General features: G+C 40.8%; 1 protein-coding gene across 4 annotated transcripts in view; it reads right to left on the bottom strand.

Annotated features, from left to right (window-relative positions):
• atp11b (ATPase phospholipid transporting 11B) overlaps positions 1 to 26,016 on the bottom strand; it is a 146,963-nt gene that overhangs the window by 64,156 nt on the left and 56,791 nt on the right. For all 4 annotated transcript variants that reach the window (XM_066708840.1, XM_066708839.1, XM_066708842.1 and 1 more), the window contains 10 exons: positions 17,912 to 18,062; positions 12,863 to 13,060; positions 12,266 to 12,424; positions 11,872 to 12,047; positions 11,006 to 11,074; positions 10,530 to 10,603; positions 10,296 to 10,399; positions 8,124 to 8,305; positions 6,704 to 6,907; positions 6,077 to 6,230 (listed from right to left, as the gene is read on the bottom strand). In XM_066708840.1, the coding sequence (XP_066564937.1) occupies positions 6,077 to 6,230; positions 6,704 to 6,907; positions 8,124 to 8,305; positions 10,296 to 10,399; positions 10,530 to 10,603; positions 11,006 to 11,074; positions 11,872 to 12,047; positions 12,266 to 12,424; positions 12,863 to 13,060; positions 17,912 to 18,062 (1,471 nt within the window). The remainder of the gene's footprint in view (positions 1 to 6,076; positions 6,231 to 6,703; positions 6,908 to 8,123; positions 8,306 to 10,295; positions 10,400 to 10,529; positions 10,604 to 11,005; positions 11,075 to 11,871; positions 12,048 to 12,265; positions 12,425 to 12,862; positions 13,061 to 17,911; positions 18,063 to 26,016) is intronic.

Below are 26,016 nucleotides of genomic sequence, written 5' to 3'. Positions count from 1 at the left end.
AAATTGAACATGCAACTGCAGCTGTAGATCACGTGAAAGCATATGATATGATATACTTAGATTTCCAAAAATCTTTTGATAAGGTTCCACACCAAAGACTGATCTTCAAATTGGAAGCTGTAGGCATTCAGGGTAATGTAAGTACATGGATTATGAACTGGTTGATGTATAGGAAACAGAGGGTGTCGATTAGAGTAGTCACTTCTAACTGGAGTGAGGTTGTTAGTGGAGTTCCACAGGGATCAGTACTAGCGCCTTTGCTATTAATGATCTGGACTCTGGGATGGTTAGCAAACTTGTCAAACACCTGGCAGATGAAATTCAATGAGGACAAGTGCACGGCATTACATGCAGGTAACATAAATGTCCACTATAATTACACTATGGGAGGAATAGAACTAGATGAAGTAACGAATGAGAGAGCTAGGAGTCTATTTGGACTCCTCACTTTCTCCATCCAAACAATGTGGGGAAGCAATTAAAAAGGCAAACAGAATGCTAGGGTATATTGTCAAAAGTGTAGAATTTAAAACAAGGAAAGTAATGTTAAGACTGTACAATGCACTAGTTAGACCTCATCTGGAATACTGTGTACAGTTCTGGGCACCACACTTCAAGAAGGATATTGCTGCTTTAGAGGCAGTTCAGAGGAGAGCAACCAGACTCATTCCAGGTCTGAAGGGAAAGTCGTACTCGGAGAGACTGAGGGAACTGAACCTTTTCACCCTGGAACAGAGGAGACTACGTGGGGACTTGATCCAAGTCTTCAAAATCATGAAAGGCATCGACCACATCAAACCAGAGGAGCTTTTCCAGATCAGCAGGGACACACGCACCCGGGGACACAAATGGAAATTGGGCTTCAAGGCATTCAAAACGGAAAACAGGAGACACTTCTTTACACAGACAGTAGTCACAATCTGGAACAAACTACCCAGCGATGTGCTTGAAGCTGAATGTTTGGGAACATTTAAAAATAGTCTGGATAGGATCCTTGGATCACTTAGATATTAATGAACACCAAACGAGCACGATGGGTCGAATGGCCCCCTCTCGTTTGTAAACTTTCTTATGGTATGACAATGCCCCCATTCACAGGGCACGAGGGGTCACTGAATGGTTTGATGAGTATGAAAATGATGTGAATCAGATGCTATTGAACACCTATGGGAGATTTTGGACCAACGTTTTAGACAGTGCTCTCAACCACCATCATCAAAACACCAAATGAGGGAATATCTTTTGGAAGAATGGTGTTCCATCCCTCCAGTAGAGTACCAGAGACTCATAGAATCTATGCCAAGGTGCATTGAAGCTGTTCTTGTGGCTCATGGTGGCCCAACACCTTGCTGAGACACTTTATGTTGGTTTTTCCTTCAATTTGTCATGAGTGTGTGTATATGTAGATGGCCAAAAGTTTTAGAACACCTAAATATTTCCAGTTTTTATTTAAATGTAAGCAGTTAAGTGAATAACCTGAAATGATACAAAGGTAATCGGTAAACTGCCAGAAAAAAAAGTTTAGGTTACCAAAAACTGACAAATAATGTACATTTCTGTGTTATAAAAAAATGACTTTCTGTAATGGGTTGATAATTTACAAACCCTCTGTATAAAACCAAATCATGAAATGGCCAGCACAGCTTTCAGCAGGGAGGTCGAACATTCCCTAACAGCATTTATCACAGAGTGAAGAAGCTCTCCATGAAGAGGTTACAAGCATTTACGTGTGCCGTTTTCAAATTACTATTACTAAACCTAAAGGCTGTTTTCTCTGCACACCGATGTGAAAAGCCTCTGTATTGAGTGACAGGGAGCAGCGCCTCTCAGGGCGCAGCAACACCACGATTTTCAGTCCCTCCCCTTCTCTAAGAGCTCAAGCCCAAATGGTGGTTTCACGCACACCCCTAATGAAGGTATCATTTGAGAGGTTACATTCCCACCAATAGCATGTTAAGAGCCTTTTTGTACCCGATGTCAGAAAAAAATTGGTTTGTTTACTTTAACACGTGTGTTGCTAGTCTGAACATAAAACGCCTGTGTCGCCACTGGTATGAGAGGTGGCCGTATCCCTCTCCTTTCAATTTTTATACAGACCTAAGCCAAACTTTTTGGGTTCTGTAATTCTCAAGGTTTTAAATACAACATACGCCGTATATTTCTGGGGGAAAAAATAAATTTGAACACGAACCGCCATTTCCCCTCAGCAGCGGGAGCGTGTGCATATTCCAACGTTCCATTCTATAATAAGCGATGACGCAGGTTTGATTGGAATTTCCTCTCTTAACTGTGTCAATGTATGTTTTTTGTTGTTGTTGCATATGACTGTGGGAGTCATTTGCAGTGTAAAGTTTTATTATTGCCCATATTATAATGAAAAATGCATTAATGTATATGAGAGACAGGAAACTAATAAACTGAATCCTAGTTGTGGATTTGTCTTGCTTTTATTTAATATCTGATTTGTTAAAAACCAATAGCACAGATGTATACCTGATATGGGTGGTTGCTGTGAGCTATTAAAGTATGTAAAGACATTGGAATCGAAGCAGAAAGACAACATTCAGTAGAAGAGCAGAATTAGAGGTGGGAGGAGTCACAGTGCCGTTTGCAAGAATCGTGCATGACTTGGGAGATGACAAGGCTTCAGATGCAGGTGCAGGAAGCGCGGAGAGCCATTTGCTTAATTTGCAAAATGTGGATTCTGTTGTTGACGCGATACGAAAAGAGATGAGGAAAGTAAACAACTTGACCTCAGAATGTAAAGCTCTGGCAGATGAAAGAGACTGAATAGAGACAGAGAGAAAAGACAGGGGGGGTTCATTGTACGAGGCTAAGGTGAAGATAGATAAACTGAAATAATAATTGAGAACCATTTCAGACAAATTAGCCCGGACAAGTGTAAGAAATATCAATAAAAGGATTAGACGTAGAGATAAAAAAATCAAGAAATGCAGAGAGGCACTTCAGTTTAGGAAGGAGAAAGATCAGCTTGCATTGGCTAATTCTAAGTTATAGCAGAGCATTGAGGTGCTCAAGGAAGATATGCAGAAGCAGATGTATACTAAAAGAAAGGAGACCATGAAACTTGGTTACTATAAAAGAAAATCTGCAATGGATGGTGAACAGAGCTTAAGTGTGGGAGACAAGGTTAGAGAGTTAAATGAAGAGGTGCTGTTCTAGCAGGGCGAGTATGAAGAAGTGAAGGGAGAGTTGGTCAGGTTCTTAGAGAACAAGAACGAAACATACATGGAAAATAGATACACGGATGAAGTGTATATGGACTTAGTTATATGGGAGTTAGCACACATAAGGCATCTCAGGTTGTTAAGAGCAGTTTTTAAAAAACTGGGTGGTACACAGAAAGACTACAGAGTAGAATTCTTACAGAAAATGGTTGGACACTGCAGAGATGGGACAACAAAAATAGGTCATTTTTTTAAGGATGGTACAAGGATGCATTTAGGACTCGGGGAACAGACATTAGGCTCTGCTCAGTGTACATCAGATATTCTTCCAGAGATCGTGGAAGACTTTGAATAGCACAGTGAGGCTGATAAGGCTAAACTTAAGACTTGTAAATGAGCTTTTCTGTGGATTGCATCTAGTTTATGGTTTGGCCTACCAGGCTGATGTAACACTTCTATCTGAGAGAGATTCATTTTTGGTGGAGACAAAATAGTTAGCTTGTGCTTACATTGGGTACACAAAACAGTAGGAGAAAGCGGGACAATTAAATTGATCAGAACTGTATGCAAGCAGGAAAGAGGCTGTGAAAAAGGTGGAAAACTAGTGCACTTCAAGACATTTCAGGATACATCTGAATTTGTGCCACTGGTACCATTCAAAGATAACAGAATCAACGTTATGTTTTTCAATGCAGCTGGGTTTTTTACTTGCACTCTGATTTGCTGGAATTCAGTAGAGAAATTCAGCATGAAAACCAATTTGGTGGAAGCTGTTCTTGCTGATCTAAATGTTAGACCGTATTTGGCAGGATGTAGGGCACTTGGATTAATTTGTAAAATTGTGACAGCCTCTTTTGAGCGTTTTGTCATGGAAAGGAGCATGTTCTTGAGATGAACGACAGGTATCAGGAACTTGTCTGCAAACTGAAGGCATGGCAGTCAGACGGCCAGAGTTTTGTTAGAGATGTTCAATTGTTTGATGTAGAAGTGAATGTTGAGTCTGTCCTTCAGAAACTTACAGAGGAGACAACTGCAGATTTTGACAGCATGACTGTGCAGGTAGTGGAGTTAATTTGAGCTAGTCTTCTTAAAGTGTGCTGCAGGATTTTAGCTGATCACCTAGAGCAGGGGTTCCCAAAGTGCGGCCCTCGAGGATGTTTGGTGTGGCCCCCCATAGCAAACCTTCAACCTCCCCTTTTCTGAACCTTTACTATATTTTTACACTCTGAACATTTTATGTTACAAAATGCACATATGATTTGGGGGAAAATAATAAAACAACAATTACAATTGAATAAATGTTCCCTAACAGAAATGTATAGGAAATAAAAAGGTATGATTTGGGACATATTTAGTTTTCATTGGTGGTTAATTTTCTTCTGCTGCCCCCCCATCCCATGCAACCTCTGGAAATTAGCCCTCCATCACCAGACATTGGGAACCCCTGACCTTGAAGCATGGGCGGTATCCTGAGGTATCAGCAGAGTTGCACAGTAAGCTGCAGTCCGCTCCAAAAAACAATGCCAGTTGTGAGAGGGATGTCTGTCTGCTATTACATTGTAAGCTATTTACAATCAATGTGGTATTTATAAAACACTGATATCATTGTTTTGTTTAGTGGCACATGAAAACAGCCTTTCATTGTGCCTGCAGTTATTTGTCTTGCTACTTGATCACATTACAGTAATGTGCTGCAAACATATTGCAATAGATACGCAGTTTTAACAGGACACCATGATAACCAATAGTAAACCGATTTATTGATCAAAAAATGAACTTGCGTTGTAGTTCACACTACTTAACTGAAAATAAAGATGCACTGAATATAATATTACATATTATATTTTACTTTCTCATCTAATTAAATGATTATACTATAGGAACGTTTTATTGTGTTGTATAAATCAGTATTTGTGTTGCAATTCAAACAACACTGCGAATCAGTGTTGAAGTCCAGCGGTATGGTGCCGATGCATACACAAAGCATAGCCGCAGCTCAGCGCTGCTCAGTCTGTGTGAATGGCGGCGGCTCTAGCAGTGGAATGTGGAGGATCAGTGTCTCTGCTCTGCTGCGACATTCCAATCTGAACACTCGGAGTGGCTACGTGGAGCTGCATTTCGGTGCCGTTTCTTGCCAAATGCTGGACTCGCACCATTTGACGATGTTTTGAGGTGTAGTTCACACAAATCGATAAAAATGCATCAACGATCACATCCAAACATTAGACAAGGGTCTTGTACTATGATAAATGTGGTAGTTATTGATATTTTTACTTTTATTAAGTTTTAAAACATCGTTTTAATGACACTGGTTAAAGACAATCCAAGATGGCGGATTTGATAAAAAAAAAAAAGTTTTGGTACGTAAAAAGACATCTATTAGAGTCACAATTTAGTTGTTTTGGTATTGCACATATATAAGTTAAGGCATAATCTAACCATTTAAGTGTATAACTATCGATTGACCACCCTACGACTTAAACCTCATCGAGCTGCAAAAAGGTGGCTACCTAAATCTTGTTAAACAAAACGATAATCTAAATTATTGACTTGTCAAAACAAGTCAAAAATTTAGATTATCGTTTTGTTTAACAAGATTTTCCATGATTTCTTTATCTCCAATTGATTATTTGTTCTATGCTTTAATTTCAGAGTACATTGAGACATTAAACTGCATACATTTCAATAAAAACTGGAAATATTTAGGTGTTCTACTTTTGACCGGTAGTGTATATATGCACAAAAAATATCAACCCACCCCCCATATATATGTTTTCATCAGATTTGCACTTCTCAAAAATGGCCCTTAGTATTGCCTAAATGTTGGACTTCCGCCAAAAACCTGAAAAATCTCATGCTAGGTTTAATTAAGTGTGAAATTCTGTTACTTTAGCTTTCTGCAGGGGGGCCATCCGGCAGCACAGCACAGCAGAGCAGTTGCGGCACACCTCCATAAAGAGTCGCTCGTGTTCCCTGAGGGCCAGGGACAGGCTGGCCCCATCCACCACCAACCCATGCTGGATCACATGGTCCTCTTTAATCCTGTGCAGGAACAGGGAGGGGACAGAGAGGAAAGAGTAATGAAAATCAACTCCACAGCCCTAGGAAAATATAACTATTACAATTAGTTCAAGAAAAAAATAATCTAAAGATGTGAGAGGAAGTACTGTATTGTTCTAAGACGGTACTCAGATATCACAGTTTAAAGCCCAACTTGTATTAGATGACTGTTTAGCAAAAAGGAAGGGACTCCCAGCAATTGTATTCTCTGAAGCATTTCACAAAACTTCCACACAGGGTAGGAGGTTAAGCAATTGATTTTAGTATGCACAGAAACAGCAGCATGATTCAGAGATTGTTTCAGAGAGGAGATATGGCATAGCATGTCACAGGACTGTGCTAATACATACCACATCTTTTTAGCTTGTGTGCAAAATAACTGGGGAGGGGGAAAAGGGGGATGGACAAAAAACAAAAAAAACAAAGGAAAAAACAAACAAAACAATAAGAGTCACCTGCGAGCTAGTCTCCTGAGTTGCTCTGCACACTCGTTGTCGGACTTCTGCTGTATGAGCTCCAGGATGTTCATAGTCCTGTGAAAATGTCCACAGGACAGACTGACACTGATTGCTGTCTCGTGCTTGTCTCCTGTAAGCACCCACACTTTGATGCCGGCCAGTCTCAGGGCTTCTATGGTTTCCTGGACCTTTTCCTGCAGCCTGGGATATAAAACGTTAAACACATAAAATCGACGGTGCACCTGTAACAGTATATATTCTTCATCGGTGATGGTGTTTCATGAAGCCATTGTTACAGAGAGCAATTGGAAGCACTGGCAGGATGTTGTTCACAGTGCAACTCCTCAAAGTGAATTGCATTGGTAGAATAACACCTGCATTTTGTACTAGTAAGAGGGTAATAAATAAATAAATGCTTCAGGGCTTTATTCAATTTTTTTTGTTCTGTTATTTTTTTTCTCCTATGCTAACTGAAGGTGAGATGAGCTCTGCTATAAGGCTCACACTCTCACACGGTCTGCAGGAGGCCTGTGTCACATGATCACAACTGGAGCAGCTGCCTGAGCACAACAGCAGCTGTGGATCTCTGCTTCATAGTACAATCGTTACATACAAGTCTGCCATAACATGCATACAGAAACAATTAAGTTAACCATGGTTTGAAGTCCCCCTTTCCCTCCAGGCACACACCCATCCCCAATACAGCAAATGCTTAATTAGAGTTACAGTGCAACCTCATAGGCAGATCGCACACAAAAAAGTATTCTCCTGTTGATGACATTCCCAATTTCTTCTGTTGCGTTTCTGCTTTGTGATTTTGTTTACTTCTCAGTGTCTTGTGCCAATTTCTTAAAAAGATTAACTTCCACCCAAAGAAAATTAGAGTGAGACTGACTTCAATAAGCCTTCCTTTTAAATCCAGTTAGTGACACACAGAGGGTGGGGGAATTGTGCTTAATAACTAACTCATAGCTCTCAAATGGAATTTAAAGTGCAACCCTCTGTAATAAAAATGCAAAATGCATCCTGCTAATGATAATCTTTTTTAGGTCTGTTATTAAGAAAACTGATTTCGTTTAACAAGGAGGGGTCCCTCCACAATGAATGAGAAGCAGTGCAGTATAGTATAGTGCAGTAGTCACTGCTCCTTTATTAGTTTTCATCAAGGAAGACTGAGCTTCAGATGTGCTCCACTAAACACATTTTCAGCCATTCAAAATAATATAAGAAAGGTAAAAAGCTCATTCGATTGCATACTTATAACAAACTGAACCAAAGATTTAAATGGTAAACATATGTGAAACAGTGAAAGTCTGAATGTTAAGACTACAGATACCTGACACCAGGGTGAATAACTGAAAAAACAAAATCATCTGAAGGAGTGAGTCAATGTTCAGCGGCGTATCAGTGCCCATACCTGTCCTCCACGCCAGTGGCCCCCAGTAGCTGCAAGTCCCTCTCGATGAAGCTGAAGACCTCAGCCAAACTCTCCTCCCTCTGCTGCAAGGCGGTGCGTGCCTCCTGCAGCCTGCTTGCCGCCACCTTATATTCCTCTGCCGAGAACCGCCGGCATGCCACCACCAGGGTTCGCAGCCCCTTCTGAGAGAGAGAATAGAGAGTGAAAGAAAGTGTGGGTAACAGGGAGAGTGTGAAAGTGAGAAAGAAAGAAAAATAAATTCACACATGAGCAACACAGAGAAACAAGAAACACGAATTGGAATTAATCTTCCTGCAAATGTGCAGACTGATACAATATTTTGTCACTGACCAGCATTAGAATATTATTATTTTTTGTTATTTATTTTATTTATAGAGGGTGTCCCCCCCTCTATTACACTACCACTCAAAAGTTTTAGAACACCCCCATTTTCCAGTTTTTATTGAAATTGAAGCAGTTCAAATCCAGTGAATAACCTGAAATGGTACAAAGGTAAGCAGTAAACTGCCAGAGGTAAAAAAAAAAAAAGTTTAGGTTACCAAACACTGAAAAATAATGTGCATTTCAGAGTTATGGGTTATACTGTGTTACTACACCCTCTTAAGCATTATTTGGCAGTGTTCACGCAGCTCCTGTGCATAGAAGTTACACTGTATTCCTACAATGTGCACATCGTTTGAAAGCTTATTCTCTTGGGTACCAGCGTGTTTCATTCTCAAACACATCAGATTTACAGTTTCCATGTCATCACCTGCCGTCATTCAAAGTCCAGGTGGGAAACGCGCAATCTGCTCCAGGGGAGGGGGGTATCATTCAGACAGTCACAGATCACTGAATTTTACAATTATGTAAAAACGTTGTGTATTAGTACACTGTAAACAGTTTTCCATTTTGACATTTTGAGCTCTCTATGGGTGAATGTTGCTTCTACCAAAATGTGGATGGTCTTGTTTTGATCAGTAGACTGTCTGGTTCCAGAATATGTCATCATTGTCAAGATTTTGTATTCTTACTCAGACCAAGTATCCCCCCACCCCCCAATTTCAGAATGCATATAAAAACCAAATTTTTCACATCAGAGAATGCTTCAAATTGTTAGAAAGCTGAGAGTCTCCGCTTTCATGGGATACCAAACGCTTGGCAAATAACACAACAGTGAAGAGTACACATGGGATTAAATAGAAGCACATGGATTTGGTGTCAGTTTAAGGAGTATAATTTTGTTAAAAAAAAAAATTCTTTTTTATTTCCAATTGTTTATTTGTTCTATGAGTACACTGAGACATTAAACTTTGTAAATTTCAATGCAAACTGAGGTGTTCTAAATTGAGGTGTTCAAAAGGAATTTCTTCCATTATTTCACATAGTGGCCCTTTCATACATTTACTAAACTCATGGTGTGCTTGTGATTTTCTCAGAAGGGTGAGGTTTAGGCTCTGTAGGGGTTTCCATGGTTGCGAAAATTCTGTGATATAAATAACCACAATCCTGAAGGGTGTGGTATTTTAAGTACACACACAGACACCTAGATAGCAAGGTGCTAGAAGGAGCACAAAATGGCCAACACCATCTCCCAGAAGCTCTTGGGTCTCCTGGGATTGGCCAATGGTCCAGAAAAACAGCAGGAAGAAGAGATATTCTGGTTGTTGGGGAGTTGAGGAGTTGGAGTGCAAGAGACCAAAAGATAGAAAATATGCCGCCTGGCCAGGTAGCAGACCCTGGAGAGTACCTATGATAACAAACCCCTGCTTTTGGACTTTGATTGTGGATTCTGAGTTGGACTGTTAGCTGGCTCCATTTGACTTTGTATTTGTTTTGTGTTTACAAAAGAACCTATGGAAAACTATTTAGGCACAAAAAGGAGCTTGGATTTAATTTGGTTTTCTGTTGTTTTCACCCCTTCACAGTTAATTAAAATCAACGTCTTTGGTACCGTTTCCCTGCCTTACATGTATCCGTTTCTCTAAGACCTGGTCTATTCAAAAGAGCCCAGCACTGAAGCAACCCCAAACAGTGTTAAAATATATACAGACAAACATGAGTGAATACAGACATACACAAACACACACAAGCTATAAGCATATATTTAGCTTTTGCACTCCTGGCCATGCCTTTAACACAGAGCTGTTCTGATCATACAGTTAAACTCACCAGTGCAAATTCGTCCACGTGTAGCCTGGTTTTATGAATTTCTCCACCTGTAGTATTCGGTAGAATTGATGACTCTGCTCCCTTTGTGAACAGCACCTTTTCCCCTTAAAATTCAATACAAATCACCAAATAAAAAAAACTATACATACTAACAAGAAAAACACACCAAGCATGCACAGATCATCATTAAGACTTGTGGAATGCTGAAAAATAAACCACAATATTAAAGCATACCTGATGGGGATTGTAGTATAACGCTCATTCTTCGTCTATTTGCATCAAACTCCAAAACATGGAGTAGTTTATACCTATGAAAAAATACATTACACATGGTAATGCTACACTTATAAGACCTCCAGCTTCACAAAACGCACAAGAACATTTTGATCTTGGGTTCTAACATAATTGTGCAATTGTTCAAACCAAGAAACAAAACAAAACTAACAAATAAATTACTAACATTATTGTTTGATTAGATTTAAGGTCAGCTAAAAACCTTAAATTGAAATAAATTAATTTTACAAAAAATGAGTTTTCAAAGGAAAATAGATTTCAGTTCTTTCAATTTCCTTCAGAATTCAGTATTATTCTTAATAGTGAATACATTTTTACAACTGATATTTTAAACACAGTAATTTCATATAAACTGAAGACAATTTGTTGTTTTGCCATAACAATTTATCTTAATACAACAGAAGAAACAAGTTTACTTCTCTGATTTTCCAAAAATGTTAATTTCCATTATTGCTCCTTTGCTTCCTGTGAAGGTCACACCCATCCTACAAGACGACAGGAGGAGGAAAGAAAGCAAGAATATAAATGCATGTTTGCTCTGCATCTAAAGAAATCAGAAGAAGATATCGCTGCTCTAGAGGCAGTTCAGAGGAGAGCAACCAGACTTATTCCAGGTCTGAAGGGAATGTCCTACTCGGAGAGACTGAGGGAACTGAACCTTTTCACCCTGGAACAGAAGAGACTACGTGGGGACTTGATCCAAGTCTTCAAAATCATGAAAGGCATCGACCACATCAAACCAGAGGAGCTTATCCAGATCAGAAGGGACACACGCACCCGGGGACACAAGTGGAAGATGGGCTTCAAAGCATTCAAAATGGAAAACAGGAGACACTTCTTCACACAGAGAGTTGTCACAATCTGGAACAAACTCCCCAGCGATGTGGTAGAAGCTGAAAGTTTGGGAACATTTAAAAATAGACTGGATAGGATCCTTGGATCACTTAGATATTAATGGACACCAAACGAGCACGATGGCCTCCTCTCGTTTGTAAACTTTCTTATGTTCTTAGATCATTTACAAAATTCTTTCCATATAAAACCCTATTCTCTCACGGCTAAAAGCAAAACATTATAAAATGTGGTTGGACAACAACAAAAAACAAGCTAAATTATACATCAATAATCAGCAGACAATAGGCAGTGCTCTTAAAGGAGAACTAGCATATAAACAAATAATTTTAGTTACGATGCTATGCTGTAGTTCGACTCACTACAGTTCACTACAGCTTATGTTTACAGGTACATGTAACAGTCAAACTCTCTCTCATTCCCTCCTCACCTTTTTGTGGCCTCTACTAAAGCCTTCTCATCTGGCGAGGAGGCGTAGTACTCCATTTGGGACGATATGCCGTTGGCTGGCCTAAAAGAGTTGCCGGGGCCATCTGTCTGATCGTAACTGATCTGCACAGTGTGGCATAGGGACACAGCCTTCAGGAACAACTCCTCATCCCCACTCTGTACATGGAAAAACACACAAACGGAATAATTAATTCAGTAAGTATACACACCCATTTTCTTCTCACAAAGATGCAACAAGGCTACATTTCATTGTGAACAATACATTTATGTGCACTGCACTGTATTGCAATTGCAGCAGGCAATATTGCATTGGGTATTTTTTGTGTAAATGCAATCCCCTGAAACAGTGAAGCTCAGGCTGTGGAGGTGATTACCAGATGAGGCAGGGATCCATCAGAGAAGTCTTCCGTCATTCCCTCCGGCACTAGTTTGCCATTAATCTCCTGGTACTTGACACCATTGATGGAGCATTCTCGGAACTGCATTTCGTTCTCTGTCAAAGTCCCCGTCTTGTCTGTGAACACATATTCCACCTAGGAAGTGCATCAGAAACACAGATTGAAACAGCAGCTCAGGCTGCTCTGCTTTATACATCATACATGGGAACAAACAGACTGATGCACCCACAGCACTGAACTTGAATCTTCCAATCTTGATGTTATGACTGAGCTACTGTGACCATGCCACTAACACAGCTATGGTGTGCAAGAAAAGATGGGCACAATTCAATGTTCCACAGCTTGAGCAGGAAAATGTGAGGTATGTGGTGATTGTTTGCATATGCCCTAGTGTCCAGTAAATATTTTTATCTTATCACATAAGCATAGACATTTTGTTGTACAGAGAAGTGAAAAAGACACCTGCAGTTCATACACAAGCAGAGACTGTGCATCACTTTTGCTCTGCAGTTTGGTACCTGTACACCACCTATACCAGACCACAGACTCCCTGGAGGGTGCAGCAGGACCCACCTGGCCTAGCTCCTCATTGAGGTCAGAGGTGTTGACCTGAGCCTTCTGGTCTGACTCCTCATGATACAGATCCAAGTCCCAGCTGATGAAGAATGAGCCCAAGAACTTCTGCATCTCCACAGTCACGTAGAGAGAGATGGGGATGATAAAGTTGTAGAGCACAAGGAAAGCCAGAAAGTCCGAGATGAACTTCAAAATCTGCAATTGAAAACCGCATACGAAGAATAACTTTCAAAACTGGGCATTGCTAAGAAAATGTGCTGGGCAGCGTAGGTAAAGTCTGCCCTGAATGGCACTACATCCCCCAGAAGCCTGGGGGAATGACTCACTCTGGGGGAAGCACATGACGGGCAGGACTTCCCCTGAGGTCTTGTCAAATTTAAATACAATAAATGACATATCACCTCTGCATAAATATTCAAATGTATATGAATATACACTCACCTAAAGGATTATTAGGAACACCAAACTAATACTGTGTTTGACCCCCTTTCGCCTTCAGAACTGCCTTAATCCTACGTGGCATTGATTCAACAAGGTGCTGAAAGCATTCTTTAGAAATGTTGGCCCATATTGATAGGATAGCATCTTGCAGTTGATGGAGATTTGTGGGATGCACATCCGGGGCACGAAGCTCCCGTTCCACCACATCCCAAAGATGCTCTATTGGGTTGAGATCTGGTGACTGTGGGGGCCAGTTTAGTACAGTGAACTCATTGTCATGTTCAAGAAACCAATTTGAAATGATTCGACCTTTGTGACATGGTGCATTATCCTGCTGGAAGTAGCCATCAGAGGATGGGTACATGGTGGTCATAAAGGGATGGACATGGTCAGAAACAATGCTCAGGTAGGCCGTGGCATTTAAACGATGCCCAAATGGCACTAAGGGGCCTAAAGTGTGCCAAGAAAACATCCCCCACACCATTACACCACCACCACCAGCCTGCACAGTGATAACAAGGCATGATGGATCCATGTTCTCATTCTGTTTACACCAAATTCTGACTCTACCATCTGAATGTCTCAACAGAAATCGAGACTCATCAGACCAGGCAACATTTTTCCAGTCTTCAACTGTCCAATTTTGGTGAGCTTGTGCAAATTGTAGCCTCTTTTTCCTATTTGTAGTGGAGATGAGTGGTACCCGGTGGGGTCTTCTGCTGTTGTAGCCCATCCGCCTCAAGGTTGTACGTGTTGTGGCTTCACAAATGCTTTGCTGCATACCTCGGTTGTAACGAGTGGTTATTTCAGTCAAAGTTGCTCTTCTATCAGCTTGAATCAGTCGGCCCATTCTCCTCTGACCTCTAGCATCAACAAGGCATTTTCGCCCACAGGACTGCCGCATACTGGATGTTTTTCCCTTTTCACACCATTCTTTGTAAACCCTAGAAATGGTTGTGCGTGAAAATCCCAGTAACTGAGCAGATTGTGAAATACCCAGACCGGCCCGTCTGGCACCAACAACCATGCCACACTCAAAATTGCTTAAATCACCTTTCTTTCCCAATCAGACATTCAGTTTGGAGTTCAGGAGATTGTCTTGACCAGGACCACACCCCTAAATGCATTGAAGCAACTGCCATGTGATTGGTTGGTTAGATAATTGCATTAATGAGAAATTGAACAGGTGTTCCTAATAATCCTTTAGGTGAGTGTATATATATATATATATATATATATATATATATATATATATATATTTATTTATTTGAATGGAATATGTAAAATGATGTTGTATAGTTCTGTCTGTCTGTCTCTCTCCCCCTGCACAGCCACTTTTCTCTTTGTCTGGTCCCACGTGCAAAACACGTCGAGCCACTCTCTCCCCCACAGTCCTTTGTGCATCCCAAAATGCTTTGCAGAGGAAGTGGTGACATCGCCCCGATGCTTGGTAACTCCACCCTCCAAAGGAGGAAGAGGAAGTAGAGAAGCAAGGGCTGAGCCAATCCACATGCACATCCGGGACTCTGCCCTCTGCTGATTGGACATTATGCACCTTTTGTTTAGAACTGCATAAAAATGCAAACCCGGAAGATATCTGTAAGAAAAAGCTGTTTGAACCCGAGACCGCCTCGCGTTCGCTCTGTTCTTCTTCTTCCGGGCCGGCCTGAATAAAATACTTCTTTTCCATTTGCAACACAACTCCTGTGCTGCTGTTTTCGTCAATTTAAGAGGGTTTCTTCACCCCCCATTAGCATTTAAGCAGGAACCCAGCACCCTTTGTTGTTGGGGAGGAAGGAGGAGAGTCTGGAAGTGGTGTGGAGAGAGTGAGAGAAACAACACCGGTATCCGGTACCACGTGCCAGGCCTGGGAGACAGGCAGAGATTAGAAAGTTTAACACGTGGTTGAAAGCTGGGTGTAGGGAAGAGGGGTTTAGGTTTATGGAGCATTGGTCTTTCTTCTGGGATAGATGGGACCTGTACAAACCGAACGGTCTACATCTAAACAGAAGGGGGGCTAATGCATTGGGAGAGCATATATGCAGTGAAATAGAGAATCATTTAAACTAGGAACTAGTTAGCTCGGTTTTGGGCATTCCCCCAAGCGGGTCTGCACAGCCTGAGTGTCTGGCACAGATATTGTGTGCGCTCAGTTTTGGGTTACACCACGAGCGGGTCTGCGCAGCCCGAGTGTCTGGCGCAGATATTGTGTGCGTTCGGTTTTGGGCATTCCCCCAGCTTGGATTAGCTGGCGCAGATATTTGTGTTTGGGATAACTGTCTCATACTGGACGATTGATTGACATATTTGTATTGACTTTCCGAATTCAGACACTCGGTTGCCCCAGGTGAGTCTCTGCAGGAGAATACTGGCTTAGACATTCGGACTGGACTATTTCAAATCATGTCTGACGAAAGTGAGATTGAATTTTTGAGGGGAAAACATTAGAAGGTAGAGAAACAGATGTTAGATAATGGATGGTCACAGGACTGGTCCCCCGGAATCAAAGAGACTGGTGAAATCAAGGAAATACAAGATAAAACCGACAAAGTTTTCATAAGCCTTTGTCAGAATAATAAGAATTTAGAGACTAACTTGATCACAATGGATCAAGAAAACTGAGGCAGTGAAATAATTAAATAATCAAGTGGGATTATTTGACATTTTATTCTAAATAATAAGGAGCTTCATAAATAAACAAATACCATCATAAAGAGGTTAAAGTGCTGTTTGAGACACTGCAGGGTCAATAAAACATGCCACAGATCGGATATCTGAATTATCTTTGGATATCAATGTGTATGTACTTTATGTGTTTACATGTATGTATATACACTCACCTAAAGGATTATTAGGAACACCATACTAATATATATATATACATACACACACACACACACACACACACATATACAGTGAGGGAAAAAAGTATTTGATCCCCTGCTGATTTTGTACGTTTGCCCACTGACAAAGAAATTATCAGTCTATAATTTTAATGGTAGGTGTATTTTAGCAGTGAGAGAAAGAATAACAACAAAACAATCCAGAAAAACGCATTTCAAAAAAGTTATGAATTGATTTGCATGTTAATGAGGGAAATAAGTATTTGACGCCTTCGACTTAGTACTTGGAGGCAAAACCCTTGTTGGCAATCATAGAGGTCAGACGTTTCTTGTAGTTGGCCACCAGGTTTGCACAGGGATTTTGTCCCACTCCTCCTTGCAAATCCTCTCCAAGTCATTAAGTTTATGAGGCTGACATTTGGCAACTCAAACCTTCAGCTCCCTCCAAAGATTTTCTATGGGATTAAGGTCTGGAGACTGGCTAGGCCACTCCAGGACCTTAATGGGCTTCTTCTTGAGCCACTCCTTTGTTGCCTTGGCTGTGTGTTTTGGGTCATTGTCATGCTGGAATACCCATCCACAACCCATTTTCAATGCCCTGGCTGAGGGAAGGAGGTTCTCACCCAAGATTTGACGGTACATGGCCCCGTTCATTGTCCCTCTGACGCGGTGCAGTTGTCCTGTCCCCTTAGCAGAAAAACACCCCCAAAGCATAAGGTTTCCACCTCCATGTTTGACGGTGGGGATGGTGTTCTTGGGGTCATTCCTCCTCCTCCAAACACGGCGAGTTGAGTTGATGCCAAAGAGCTCGATTTTGGTCTCATCTGACCACAACGCTTTCACCCAGTTCTCCTCTGAATCATTCAGATGTTCATTGGCAAACTTCAGACGGGCCTGTACATGTGCTTTCTTGAGCAGGGGGGCCTTGCCAGCACTGCAGGATTTCAGTCCTTCACGGCGTAGTGTGTTACCAATTGTTTTCTTGGTGACTATGGTCCCAGCTGCCTTGAGATCATTAACAAGATCCTCCCGTGTAGTTCTGGGCTGATTCCTCACCGTTCTCATGATCATTGAAACTCCACGAGGTGAGATCTTGCATGGAGCCCCAGACCGAGGGAGACTGACAGTTATTTTGTGTCTCTTCCATTTGCGAACAATCACACCAACTGTTGTCACCTTCTCACCAAGCTGCTTGGCTATGGTCTTGTATCCCATTCCAGCCTTGTGTAGGTCTACAATCTTATCCCTGACATCCTTGGACAGCTCTTTGGTCTTGGCCATGGTGGAGAGTTTGGAATCTGATTGATTGATTGCTTTTGTGGACAGGTGTCTTTTATACAGGTAACGAGCTGAGATTAGGAGCACTCCCTTTAAGAGAGTGCTCCTAATCTCAGATCTCAGATCGTTACCTGTATAAAAGACACCTGGGAGCCAGAAATCTTGCTGAATTATAGGGGATCAAATACTTATTTCCCTCAATAACATGCAAATCAATTTATAACTTTTTTGAAATGCATTTTTCTGGATTTTTTTGTTGTTATTCTGTCTCTCACTGTTAAAATACACCTACCATTAAAACTATAGACTGATCATTTCTTTGTCAGTAGGCAAACGTACAAAATCAGCAGGGGATCAAATACTTTTTTCCCCTCACTGTATATATACACACACACAAAGGCTCATGTAATCACACCAGAAATCACACCTCCTGAATCACCCTGAGCATGTGTGTTATTCTGGTGACGTTAGGTCACTCACGCACCTTGCTGCTGTTCTTCTCCTTCTCAGTCTTCTCGTTGTACCACGGCTCATCCCACTTGGTCTCCGCCTGCCAAGCATATTTCAGGATGGTGCTGAGGATGGCCTCAAACAGAAGGATGCCCAGGTAGATGATCAGGAAGGTGTTCATAGACCTTAAACGAGGGAAGAGTTACAGAAACATTCACTTCAACTGAGAAAAATTATCAAATCAATGAGTCAAAATCAATATCCACTTATCCCTTTTAGAAAATGACTAGCTAAAATGGCATGGAACTATTTTCCCTACTTGGACTGGGTTCACTAGGCAGAGGCGTTATTATAAATAACTGTAGCTCGCACAGTACATGTCTTATGTTCACCCTTTCTTCTCTACTGTATAGACCAAGTGATTCTGCACAATTCAGTATATAATATGTTACTATAAGTTACGATTTCACTGAAAGAGAAGAGGACAAAGTCGTGCCACGCCGTGTTGCATCATTAACATTATATAAACAGGAAGTCATGTACTCGTTGTGATCTCAGTTTGAAATTAATTCATTTGAAAGCAATAACCCTCCGCTACAGTTTCAGCAACATCATTGCTCTTGTACCACTGTTCATATTCATGTATTTATGTTAATAACTTATATTATCGTGTGTTGTGAATCATTTTTAATTTTATGTTTTAGTTTCACTTTCGGTTTCTCTCGCTTCTCGCCACAGCTTCCCTATAGCTGAGACAATCCCTAACTATAACAAATCTCAGTTTACATTATTTGTATTTGCTTGCAGTGTCTCTGTATTTAAACGAATACTTTCCACCCACTCTAATACTGTTGCAAGTGACTGATAGTTCTTAGCTTTTACGATGTACATGCCAAAGATGGCGCCTGAATCTTGTTTTCTCAGTGAAAAGTATGATATATGCTGCCACAAGTGGTGACAGTGTATCATTACAGTCAGAAAATTGGACAAAATTGACTTTTTGTCTTAAACATTTGTTCATTGCTCCCAGATTTCTTCATGTACAGTGGGGGAAAAAAGTATTTGATCCCCTGCTGATTTTGTAAGTTTGCCCACTGACAAAGAAATTATCAGTCTATAATTTTAATGGTAGGTGTATTTTAACAGTGAGAGACAGAATAACAACAAAAAAATCCAGAAAAACGCATTTCAAAAAAGTTATAAATTGATTTGCATGTTAATGAGGGAAATAAGTATTTATTCTGTCTCTCACTGTTAAAATACACCTACCATTCAAGATGCACCACAAAAACTTACCACAATCAAGCATAACATTGTCATTTATTATTGTACCAAGTTTAGTGAGTTTCTGAATATGGCTCATGGGTTTTTTCTGGGGTCAAATTTCATGCATTTATAAATACACATATTTTGCATACGTGCACAGTCATTTGCTTGTGGCTGCCATGTTTTTGCACACAGTCACTTGTCTCTTACAGATTTGATAGATTGCAGTATCTATATAATACATGCACAGTTTCAGGGCACTGGGCTTTATAGTTCTGGAGCAGTAGCCGTTTTCATATTTGTACGCGGATTCATGTTAAATCCAACATCACGGCTTTACCATCTACTCCACAAACTTCATTGTCTGGTTTTCTGTTCAAGGCAGAGGCATACACACATGTGCAGAGTTTCATGTGTACTGCATTCCAGTGTGCAGGAAATGTGTAACTTGTCTGAAGCGGCGTGAACGTTTTGTTTCATTGGCCCACGGCACCCATTTTTTCCACTGGGGCAACTCGCCTTTAACAACTTTGGTAGTACTCTGCACTAGTGTCATGCATGCCAATTTGTGTCACAGTGGGTATAAGTGGCATGGAGTAGAAGGGCACCATAGCATGAATCAGAGAATGCAACATGGTAGACAAACCGTGAGACCGAGCAACTTCTGATGAACAAGCGTAATAGTGGGGCATAAGGTATCCATGTGTATGAAGTGGCATATGCATGTCAGTTGGTTTTGGAGAATTATATTTGTGGCATTTCACAATTTCACTACTAAACGCAATATGGCGGCAGCACCATGACACCAGCAAGTGCAGTTTTCAATGCATTTGTAGGTATAAGTGGTTTCACTTGCGAGTTTCGTGAGCTTTCATGCATGTTTGAGCATTTTGGGACATTTGAGTTTCAAGTTTTCTGCATTCAAGATGCATGATAGAGGTAGAGGTCTACATAAGGAATGTCATGATGTAGCTGAAATGAAATGCTGTCAATTTCATTGGTGAAAAGCAGCCATGTTTTGTGTCCTATCAACTTGGCTTCATCAACTTTGACAGATGCTTGTACTAGTTTTAATCAATGAAATTTTAAGCGCCTTAGGCTTCACTGTTCTGTAGATATTCACTGCTGGATGTGACATGGCCTTAAGCAGCGTGGTCAGCGCACAATGTCACCGTTGGTGACAAAACTCACCACAATCAAGCATAACATTGTCATTTATTATTGTACCAAGTTTGGTGAGTTTTTGAATATGGCTTATGGGTTTTCTCTGGGGTCAAATTTCATGCGTTTATAAATACGCTGTGGCAAAGTACATGGCCATGTAGTGGATGGGTGCTATTATAGGAACTACAAACTACAAAATGGCCGCTGCTAAAAAAAAACTACATTCCCCAAAAAGCATCCAGGTACTTGATTTCCAAGAGGCAGCAGACTCACCTGTCAGGCATTAAGGGCTAATACAATGCCTATATAAAGTGATCTCTGCTCCTGGAAAGGGTGTGGCAGTAGGAGGACATGGTGTGTGAGTTTGCATGTTGTTTGGAAGACAAAAGGATAGACCTTACCATGTATGACCCTTGTTTGTTTGGACTTACTTTCTGGCGTGATGTATATTGTTTGGATGAGGAACTTCTTTTGGTGTACTGAACCCTGGACTGGCTATTGGAATACGAGACTTGCGAAAATTACAGACATTGACCCTGGTAACCCAGAAACCACTTTCAACAGACGATATCACTCCTGCTCAAGAGTGTGCAAGAAGCACCTGAGGGAGCCTCTTTGTCACAACACGTTTTTTTGCATACATGCATCTCCGGAGCAGTAGCCATTTTCATATTTGCATGCGGACACATGTTAAATCCAACATTGCGGCTTAACCGTGTACCCCACAAACTTAATTTAGAGTTTCATGTGTGTAGTGCATTCCAGTATGCTGGAAATGTGTATCGTGTCTGAAGCGGCTCATATGTTTTTTTTCAATGGCCTACAGCACCCATATTTTTCACTGGGGCAACTTGCCTTTAACAACCTTGGTAGGACTCTGTACTAGTGTTGTGTGTACCATTTTGTGGCACAGTGGGAATTGCAGTTTTGGAGTAGAAGGCAAAAGAGCTTGAATCAGAAACGCAACATGGCGGACAAAGTATGCGTCCGAGCAACTTCTGATGAACTAGTATAATAGTGCATGAGTATGAAGTGACATATTCATGTTTCAGTTGGTTTTGGAGAAGAAGATTTTCGTAGGGTTTCAAACTTTTTCACAATATGCATTATGGCGGCAGTACCATGTGACCGGCAGATGCAGTTTTCACAGCATTTGCAGGTATTAGTGGTTTCTACAACACTTACAAGTTTCATGAGTTTTTATGAATGGATGAGCATTTTAGGGGCATTTTAAATTTCTGGTGCAAGAAAAAAAAAAAAAAAAGAAAAATCCTAACAAAAACTTTGTGCATGGAAGCCTAATAATAACCATTACAAAAACAATAGGGTTCCAGCAACTTCATTCAACTTCAGCAATCTGAATTTTGCTGCATCTCTGTGTACTGCATTGCTGTATTGCATCTGTGTACTGTGTCTGTTTTGACTGTTGCTTGAGTGTAGCACCTGGGTATAATAAACAAAATGTATAATAATAATGTACTTGAGGAGGTAAAGAAACAGGCGTAGCTTGCGAGACACGGGAAGTTCAAGTAACGGGAAACGCTGAGTACTTTGTGCGGTTTAAACGGATCCAATGTGCCATCCTTGACGGACAGCTTTTCGGTTCGAGATGCAGCAGCCTGCACCAGCTGAGCGAGCCATCAAGGCTCCAGTGTGTCTCTCTTCAGTGCTCTGCGTCATTGTCGTGATTGCGCGATGTGTGTTCAGCTTTGCACATGTTGCAGCAAACTGTCTTCAGTGTAAATTAAATGTAAATTTTAGTAGCTGCGCTCCAGTTAGACCCAACTAATCAACGATTCATTACATTTTAAGATATCAGTAGATTTTAATAAGTTGTTGCACCCTACTACTGTATCTGTAAGTGTGTTTTAATGAGGAGGCGGCTAACGCCAGCTAGTAGGTGATTGGATATCGTGCCAAATGAACCGCTGCAATACTGGGTCATAAACGTAATACACAGGACTTGTTTTCATTGCCTTCTCGGTTAATTGTGACAATCCACAACCGAACTACATTTCCCACATTTGCTACTGTAATAACAATTAGTGTAAAATATAATTATAATCATAATTGTCAATGTAGTATTTCCTTATAGAGTTCAAATATTGTACTCGCACTGTGCGCCCAAATTGTATTTCAAATTGTATTCGCACAACATTATTTTTATGTAGAGCCCTGATGCAACAGTAAAGGCCAGTTCACACTCAACCGTCACTGAAGAGCAAAGCACGATTGTCATTGCCGTGTTGCTGTGCAGTTTAGGTTACACTTTCTGGTGACATTCGTCCTGCTCGATAACAACAGTCGTTGGTCGTGTCACTGAGAGTTCAAATCAACTGAACTTTGACCTCACCGCTGACCCCATTGCTAGGCGATTCATTGCTATTATTAATACACAGAGTATTTATGACGCAGCACAAAAATGGAAGACAGGCTGCTTCTCAGCACAATAACTTCTGATCTCTGTCTATACCAGCATTGTCTTTTTCTGGATATGTTTTTTCTTTCATTTACAATTAAACAGTAATGGATATTGCTATACCTCATGACTTTTCGTCAGCCTGGCTGTTTGTTAATGGGAGTGTGCATATACTGAGGCGTGTTTTCATGTGGATTTACATTACTTCTTATCAATCAGATTCTTTCCAGTTGCGGAAAAATAATAAAGAAAATAGAGACAGTTTCTATCTTAGCGACACAAAATTCTCAAAGCAGTGTGGAAGCTCCTCTTGAAATACAGGCAGTTCTCACGTCCAGTGTGTAGCACCAACAAACTTTTAATCTAGTTAACAGTGCCAGCTTGAAATATTAATTTCTGAAGCAGGACGAGAGCTTTAGATGAATGCAATTCTGACAAATTTAAGGTTGGAGACATGAACAAAATTAGTGAGAGTGTAGGTTAATCTCTTTCAAAACCTCAAAACATCCTTTGAATGAACAAAAACTACCTTTGTTGACTAATGCATTTTATTATCTGAACAATCAAAAACTCACTCTGCTCGGTCCAACAGAAAATAAAGAACCGCTCTGAACAGTTAAAACTTGTATTGCTCAGTGCAGAGTATCAAGTACGGTCATGGGTTAGTTTCCATCTTTGAGCAAGGATTTGTGAGGCACATAAGGCTAAACTGATTTGCTCACTATAACGCTGCTGATTATGCTACAGCGTGACTGGTCAAAAGTATCCAGCAAACCTGAAACATGTGAATCCTACAAAAGTCTATGTAATTCCTCTGTCCAATAATTATAATAACAGTAACAAGGTCTGTAGTGAAGTAAAAATTACATTATTTTGTACATAAGTGTAGTGGACTAAAAGTAGGCACAAATAATATATTCTTAAGTACATAAGAAAGTTTACAAACAAGAGGAGGCCATTCGACCCATCATGCTCGTTTGGTGTCCATTAATAACCAAGTGATCCAAGGATCCTATCCAGTCTGATTTTAAATGTTCCCAAATTTTTAGCTTCAACCACATCGCTGGGAGTTTGTTCCAGATTGTGACAACAGCACAAATACTCGAAAAATGCACTTAAGTAAAGTATTTGTTCTGCGTTACCTTACACCCCTGGTTACAGTTAAAGAATATTAATTAGCCAACCAGCGTTACCAGAATAGCCTATATTACAGAAAATGAAGTATAAACTATTATAAACCAAGCATGGTACTAAAATTAGACCTATAAGAACCTTAACTGATGTAAGTCCAATTTAAATCTAATTAAATGCTAAACATACAATTAATCATTGGCGGATCAGGGTGCCGTCCCACCATAGCAGAACACAAAGAATATAATGCATACAAATGTCAAATGTCAAATGTCTCAATCTGACTACAGTTGTAAGAAGACACTTGTAATGCTATATAATACATGTGTTTTCAAGCACATGAAAGAATGTAGACAGGTGAGGTAGAGATTGCAGCTAAAACACAGTAGGCATATTTAATACATATATATATATAGGAAAAGTCGCGCACGGGTATGCACAGTGTATTCAGGAACCAGAGTAATTCAAATTAAATCTGTCAAACTGACCAGCCCTGAGCTTCTAGTATTAAATTATAAAGGCGAATCACGGAAGATATCAGCTACAGTACAGTATCTGCGCACAAACTGGAGGTTTACAAGCCACTAAAGGGAAAACTACAGTGTAGCAGCTTTGGAGTAAACCTGGATTTAGAAGGAAACATTGAAGACAAAGTAAAGGTTTTCTGTTTAATTTGCAAGCAATGCTTTGTGAGTAGTTTACAGTATCATTTGTGAGCAAAACATCCATTTGCTGTAGCGATTATAATTTAGTTTGCTGATTATTATGATTTAGTGTTTAAAAAAAAAAAAAAAAACATTTTACCATTCCCGTTCAGAGTTATTCTGCAATATCAATTTCTAGTATTTATTAAAGTATTACTGTGTTGCATAAGCACTTAATGGCTGTTACACTTATTTTAATAAGTGCCCATTGATCAACCGATCAAATATTTTAAAATCGCCTGACAGCCATATTATAAAATATAAAATAATAATATATTGTATCAATGATTTTTCAAGTCAATCAACCAACCTAAAGATAGGATCACTATAATGCTCTAAAATCTTCGAGACACACTTAGATATAATAGGATTTTACATGTCCTGTTCAATTGAAATTAATCGGCTTTTTAGTTTTAGTTGTGTCTTAAAACGATAGGTTGGTTATCTGAAAAAGGAAGCACTGCCCAAGGGGGAGGGGTTTCTGTGCACTTCCATCGGAACCCGACTGAAACGTCACTCTATCAAAGCTGCCATTGGCCCCTGCGCTCGTCACTCAGAACAGGTCCCTTCCCACTTCCTGTTCTATAAAACGTGACGTCAGCGCAGGTTCTTCCCCTTTTGCCGGGAGCCAGGACTCCCGTGTGACCTTGCAACCCTTGGGCAAGGGTTATCTTATTTTTCGGGGTTGCATCATTATCTTTCAAGTCAGAAGCACTGCCCAAGGGGGAGGGGTTACTGTATAACAATCCCGTCGCAAGGGAGGAGGCAGCGAGCTGATAAGGGAGCCTGCCCCGAGGTGCACCGCTAGGGGACCTCGGCAACACAACTCCAGACAGTAACCTCAGGGGCCCCGTAGGGCCACACCTGAGCCGTCCAGGAGCGAGGACCGTAGTCACGCTCTACCGGGAACTGTCTGCAATCAGCATATACAAAGCACGGCTACAGAGGTTAACTCTTACGCCCTCCGCTTACAAGAGCAAGGCCGACTGCTCTACTAGTGCAGCTAGGAGCGAGGCTGTAATCTACTTGCACAATGTCTGGTGTGGGCAATCAAGCACTTGTGCAGCCTCCGCGCAATATCATGGCAGTGGACCCCTGATCCAATAGGAGCAGGGCCACAGACCCAATGAGAAAAATACAATATAATACATAGCTGGCTAGTCAACAGAGTAGCCGAGCTGAACAACATACAATACATACATATCGCGTGACAGCAAGACCTTCATGCTGTCAGCGCGCAGCACAAGAGCATCCAACTCAACGAAACAGTACAGACTGGAAGAGCTCCATTGTGCTGACAATTTAGATTTCGTACAAACGAACTATATACACCACGGGGTGCAGGAACGAACTCATGCGCCACCCATGGAACACAGGAGCCGCTGACGCCTGCTGGTAAGACCGGCTAACGCAGGGCAACATTAGCTCTACTGTGTTAACAAAGGAACTATATAC

The sequence above is a fragment of the Amia ocellicauda genome, chromosome 7 (assembly GCF_036373705.1).
Source record: "Amia ocellicauda isolate fAmiCal2 chromosome 7, fAmiCal2.hap1, whole genome shotgun sequence".
NCBI classification, from domain to species: domain Eukaryota; kingdom Metazoa; phylum Chordata; class Actinopteri; order Amiiformes; family Amiidae; genus Amia; species Amia ocellicauda.
This window is presented reverse-complemented; position numbering and strand designations above follow the sequence as displayed.